Raw genomic sequence first — 6152 nt, forward strand, 5'->3', positions numbered from 1 at the left:
GATCAGCAACGAAAGTTAACTGGGATGACTTTAAGTGAGGCGTTACTGTACTAGGAAGAATGAAGCTGTTTTTTTCTTGAAAGACATACTCACTTTAAGGATAGATTTATCCAGATTTGCAGCAGCACTAGAATCAGGTGTGGAACCAAAACTGTAGGTTTTTGGACCTGCAAATTCCAAAGAAATATTACTTAAACGAGCAAAGCAGATTGGAATACAATTTAAACATCTAAAGCAGAAACACATGGCCTGCCTATAGTGTAGGAGAAGGCATATAACATTTTTTGATAAATAGATGGACATATCCAACCCTTAAGTAACTACTTTATTTCAGGAGTTGCTTGTGAATTAATACATTTTTCAGGTAGAGGATTTATTGCAAATGAAACTTTTAAGCATCTTGTGGCATATGGTTTGACTGGGATTCCATAGGGTTTGGTAGACACACATGAATTCTGGCAAAATTTTCTAGTATTATAATCTTCTGGATTATACTTTCTGTTCACCTCCCTATTCCAGAGTTGACTTTACATATAGACAGGGCCATACCAAATTCATGGCATTAAAAACTCGTCACGGACCATGAAATCTGGTCTCCCCCCACCCCACCCGAAGAATCTGGTCTTTTGTGTACTTTTTAAACCTATACTATACAGATATCACAGGGGAGACCAGCGTTTCTCAAATTGGGGGTCCTGACCCAAAAGGGAGTTGCAGGGGGGGTCACAGTACTGCCACCCTTACTTCTGAGCTGGGCGGCCTTCAGAGCTGGGCAGCTGAAGACTGATAGCTGTTGGCCGAGCGCCCAGCTCTGAACGCAACGCCCTGCCAGCAGCGGCACAGAGGCATGGCAATAACATACCATATACGGAACTAAATGTCCAATTCGTTGGCTTAGTTTTCTATCATGTTCTTCATATGTATAAAGACATACAATACTCCTATTCACAGGAAGCTTTTAAAAAAATTAACCTCCCAGTGGCTTGGAAAAAAAACACAAGATATCGTTTATATTTTTAACTGGAAGGTGCATTAGAAGCCCTATAACTATCCAGCTCAATAGATCTGCAGATTTTACTGAATAAAATATGTTTTCACTGCTCTTTACTCCTGTGAGCCCTGGAAAGCAAGCACAGTTGGTGGCAAGTGATGTGGATACTATTCTCTCATGTTTTATCAGAAATGTTTACTTCAGTACCAAATTCTGCCCACAGCAACACTTGTGTAATGCCGCAGAAGACAAAGGGGCTGCAGAGGTATCACTGACTGTGATGCTGACTGCAGAACGCCCATTACGGGTAATCACAGTATTGGCAATTCATATGCATCGGAAGAAGTGGTGTTTTACCCATGAAAGCTTATGCCCATATAAATCTGTTAGTCTTTAAGGTGCCACCAGACTCCTTGTTCGTTTTGTGGATACAGACTAATACGGCTACCCCCTGATACTTGGCAATTTATATGGTATGGGAGGATCTTGCTCTTCCTAAAGCTCCAGCTCCTTTGATTATAACTCAATCTCAATTTTCATTTAACAGTGTTGAGCTCTCACGGTTGCGAGTGGAAATCTGAATCGTAAAGGTAGCTCCCATCTTCATCATTTATTTTTTATTTAAAGTATCCTGATTTTTCAGTCAATCACCTGATCTGTGTGGGTCCAGCTCATAACTTCGGAGGCCTTAGGGCTGCCCGTACTGCAACGAGGCATAAGAACAGCAGGAGCCCAGGGTAGCTCTCAGTGCCCAGCGAGTTCCCAGCAGCAGCGCCTGACTAAACCCGTCCTACCGCGTGTCCCGACTGCACCGCCGTGCCCTTGCCCGCAGGGTGACCGCGCCCGTCTCCGCGGCTGAAGGGGGGTTTAGCGCAGGGGAAAGTGCGGGACAGGCAGCGCCCCAGGGGCCAGACCAGTCCCCGGCCGCTGCAGTTGCGGACCCTCCCCCTGAGCGCAGCAGCCTGTGGGGCCGGGAACAGCGCGCGGAGGGGGCAGGCGAGCGGCGCCGGCCGGCCGCGTGTGGCGGCCAGGCAGGCGGGAAGAGAGGGTCTCTCGCCAGCGCTACCTTGCTTGACGCGGGGCTCCTTGGATACCAGGGCCGGCCTCACCGCGGGTCTCTTGCCTACAGCCTCCCCGGCGGCTCCGGACTCGGCAGCGGCTTTAGCCCTGGCAGCGGCAGTGGCCGCGGACACAGCGGCGTGAACAGCCCCGGCCCCCGCGCCGCCCCCCTTGTGCTTCTTGTTCTTGCCGCCCATCGCGCCCGCACGGCAAGGCGGCCAGCCGGCCCCGCAGACACAGCGCCTGACTCTTCACATCCGGGTACTACAGAGCCTCACCCCCGCGCTAGGAGCTATATTCTGATTGGCCGGCACCCGTCCGCGCTTGCTGGAAATCCGGACTCTATGGTCTTTACAGCCACTTCCGGCCAAAGGTCACGTCAGGATGCTGGTGGCGCCGCGATGCATTGTGGGGTTGCCTGCGTCTGGGAGAGCGCGGTATTGTGGGAGAACATCTCGTCTATCTCCAGCCGTGGGTAGGGCGCCTGCGGGATTTCCTCCCCGGTGCAGGCCGGCTCGTGCCGCGCGCGCCTTCCCCTTCCGGCGCAGTGCAGGGCCGGGGGAGGAGCTCTGTGGTGCGCGCGGGGCGCTGTGGGACAGGCTGGAGCGATGGCGGACGCCTTTGGAGACGATCTGTTCAGCGTGTTCGAGGACGATGCCGCCGCCGCCTCTGCGGCCAAGAAGGGCAAAGCGGCTGCGGCCGAGGCTGCCAGCAAGGCCGGGTGAGTGGCTAGTCGGCGCGGCCGTGGCTCTGCCCTCGGTATAACCCTCCCCTTCCCCCATCCAGCGCCGGCTCGCACGCGCTGGGGCCGGGGTTGCGCTCGTCCCCACGGCGGGGGCCGAAGGGAGAGTCCGGCTCCCGGGATGCAGCGCTGCTTTCCCCACAGCGGTGGGGTTGGTCCCCTGGGTTGGCGGGTGCAGCCCGATCCCCCCCCCCCCGGCTCCCGCTTAGGCGGTACTGGAGAGTGTTGGCCACAGGCCGTGTTTATGTCCGTTTGGGGCAGAGGCGGCCCCTGGCCGTTGTGGGGTTAATGGGGATTTACATCCGTTTTGGATTTTGGCTCCAGCACGCTCAGTGCGGTATATGCACACGGTCTCTCCCCCAGGCAGTTTGTGATCTCCACCAAGAGCGTGGGGCTGAGGTGAGTTTGGCATTTTCCAGAAGCCATTGGGGAGATTTTTTTTATGGTTGGAAACAACATTTTCTACAAACACGGGTTCCCAAGCTATACCCCACCGTAAATAGCAGAGCCAGTCTCCTTCCCCCGCCCCCATTAGAGGTATTTTAAAGGCAAATCTGAAATCTAATGTTTGTTTGCATTACAGGAAACGCTCAGATGGCAAATCTCCGGCAGGCTCTACGAACATCCCAGGAAAAAACAAAAGAGAGGCAGAGGTTGATAGCACGGATTATGCCATTTTTGGAAAGAAATCCAAGATAGAGGATATTTCAGAAGATATTAAGTAAGACTTAGTTTGTTATCTGGTATAGGCAGAGTGTTTGCTGTGAAGGTGCTCTGAATTATATCACAAGTTAAAGGTCTAGAGTCAGGATTATTTAAATGAATGAGAAAGCTTTGGGATAAGTTATTAAGTCAAACTACTCTCAGGGAAGAGCAGTTGCAATATTGGAGATCTTAAAGAGCTCTAAAGGCAGTGACTACAACAAACAAAAATGGCTGGTGCGGTTTGAATGGCTACTAATAAGTGTTGCCATTGGAATGTGGTCAACAGGTTATTGGTTGAAGCCACCTTAAAAGTGATGAACTTGTGGCTTGTGCTTTATAGAAAGGGATGGGAAAATGAGAGATGCACAAGGAAGCAGCTGCTGGTCAGCTTACTGAAACAAACCATTGTCTTTGACTGATGGTCAGTGGAAAATGGCGTACTGAGGAAAGAGCTGTGGGAGTATATAGACAAGATAGTGGATGGGGTTCAGTCATGAAGAGTGCTGTAGACCTGTGATCTTGTGGTGGCTCTAGAAGTGGATAGAGGTCTTTTAAGACTGAATTTTCTTTGTGCTTGCTGGGGTAAAATTAGTCAAAGCATTCTAAACAGACTAGAATTTGTAAGTGTAATGGATTCTTGCCCACAGTGATCAAACCACTATGTTTAGTGCTGGCCTCAGAAACGTAGAGAAGGGTTTTGTTTTGTGCGGGGTGCATGCTAATTTTACTAATACATTTTATGTATAATAACATATGAGGGTGATTCTGGTCCCTGCAGCCTGTTGCTTCAGGGAAAGAACCACCTAGCCACTTGTGCTATGGCAGAGGTTCTCAGATTTTTGTACTGGTGACCCCTTTCACACAGCAAGCCTCTGAGTGCGACCCCCCCCCCCCTTTATACATTAAAAACACTTTTTATATATTTAACACCATTATAAATGTTGGAGGCAAAGCGGGGTTTGGGGTGGAGGCTGAAAGCTCGCAACCCCCCATGTAATAACCTCATGACCCCCTGAGGGGTCCTGACCTCCAGTTTTAAAACCCCTGTGCTATGGTCTATGTACATTGTAATTTTTTTCCAGTGGACTAAGTCAGTGGAGGGTTTTGCATGCATTTTGGGGAATTTGTGAACTTTTATTCTTTGCAAAAATTAATTAAATGTTGCCGCATCACAGGGAGATAACAAGTCCTGCATTTTACAGAAGGGAAACTAAGGCAGAAGGCCTGTGATTTGACCCAGAGCAAAAAGTTCATGTTGGAGCTGGGAGAATGTAGGAGTTCTCTGTTCTTGTGCCTTTTCTATTAGGCTACATTGCCTGTCACATTGTTGAGGTGTTCTCTCCTTGTTGTCATAAGTGGGACTGTCTGCTCAGCAAAGGAGCTTGCCAGTTTCAGTTCAGGCTGCTGCCTGAGAAGCAGTCTAATTTCTGAGGTACAGACACTTTCAGAAATCAAGAGGGGAGTCCTGTGAGGGGGGAATCTGAAAACAATAGTATATACACCATGCCTATACTTTGCTTTGTTCAGTTTTGAAGACTGTTTGACTTAAGAGGCTTTCAGCATATGCTGACTGCTGTGAAGGTGGCATTGATAGAATAAGGCAATTTTTATGATTTATATAATTAATTTTAAAAAATGTGTTGCAAATCCAAAAATGGTGGTTAAAGTATATTTGTTAGCAGTTTTGATACCCTGTTGTAGTTTTGGTGCCAGTTCCCTCTGTCATAATGTCATCTTTTTAAATGTTTAATTTACTGATGTAAGAATGAGATCTAGAAATATGCCCTCAGTATAGTTTGATAGTGCTAGTTAACTTTTCTTTATTTAGTCTGGCAGACCTGATGCCGAAAGTAAAGGTGCAAGCCGTTGAGACTGTTGAAGGTTGTACACATGAGGTGAGCACCGTAAAAGCATTTATTTTATGGTGTGTAGAATTTTGTTTTATATGAATGTCTTGTCTTTTACCTTTTTGAGTTACAACTTTTCAGTGAAGCTCTTTAATCTTTTTACTATAATCATTATTATCTTTATTTTTGGTTTGGTGTTTTTGTACTCTCTACATTTCTACACTGCCTTTCATCTGCGGATCTCTAAGCATTTTATGTTAACACTTACGGAATACTCATGTTTTTGATTTTCTGTAAAAGATAGACCAAATGGCCTTATAAAGGGCTTAAAATTCAAAATTAGGCTGTATCTTTTGGACTTGCATTCTGATATCACCAATTAAGCTTCTCAACACCCATTTCAGTGATATAGAGCTTACTCAACTCACTTCTGCTGTTAAACTTGTAAGAAAGCAGCTGACCATAGAAACCCTTAAGTCTCTATAGCCTATTATATATATGGTAGGCTACCATTCATTTCCTGTGTCTGGAAAGTGCTTCACAGATTATAGTTGTTGCTGTAATGATAATTGAACCTATCAATGAAATAAGAAAAGGAGTACTTCTGGCATCTTAGAGATTAACAAATTTATTTGAGCATAAGCTTTCGTGAGCTACAGCTCACTTCATCGGATGTGTGCAGCGGAAAATACAGACTAACTCGGCTGCTACTCTGAAACCTATCAGTGAAATGCAGCTACGCTTGTGGTGGAGTGCAGCAACAGTGCATGATAATACTACAGAACAGTACAGGAAATGAAAAGAACTC

At 47.2% G+C, this 6152-nt stretch overlaps 2 protein-coding genes across 4 annotated transcripts in view; one reads left to right on the forward strand and one right to left on the reverse strand.

Moving 5' to 3' along the window:
• DHX29 (DExH-box helicase 29) overlaps nt 1-2295 on the reverse strand; it is a 35485-nt gene extending 33190 nt beyond the window's left edge. For both annotated transcript variants that reach the window (XR_013346125.1, XM_077816846.1), the window contains exons 1-2: nt 2058-2295; nt 94-167 (exon numbers count right to left, since the gene is read on the reverse strand). Coding sequence is in view for 1 of the 2 variants with exons in the window: in XM_077816846.1 (XP_077672972.1) it covers nt 94-167; nt 2058-2247 (264 nt within the window). In the remaining variant the exon portion in view is untranslated. The remainder of the gene's footprint in view (nt 1-93; nt 168-2057) is intronic.
• A 182-nt stretch (nt 2296-2477) lies between these two features.
• MTREX (Mtr4 exosome RNA helicase) overlaps nt 2478-6152 on the forward strand; it is a 102418-nt gene continuing 98743 nt past the window's right edge. Inside the window, exons 1-3 of one of the 2 annotated variants that reach the window (XM_077816849.1) lie at nt 2478-2771; nt 3376-3513; nt 5326-5392. In XM_077816849.1, the coding sequence (XP_077672975.1) occupies nt 2659-2771; nt 3376-3513; nt 5326-5392 (318 nt within the window). In that variant the 5' untranslated portion in view covers nt 2478-2658. The remainder of the gene's footprint in view (nt 2772-3375; nt 3514-5325; nt 5393-6152) is intronic. The other variant, XM_077816848.1, reaches the window with a different exon arrangement.

This window comes from Eretmochelys imbricata, chromosome 5 (genome assembly GCF_965152235.1).
Source record: "Eretmochelys imbricata isolate rEreImb1 chromosome 5, rEreImb1.hap1, whole genome shotgun sequence".
NCBI lineage: Eukaryota > Metazoa > Chordata > Testudines > Cheloniidae > Eretmochelys > Eretmochelys imbricata.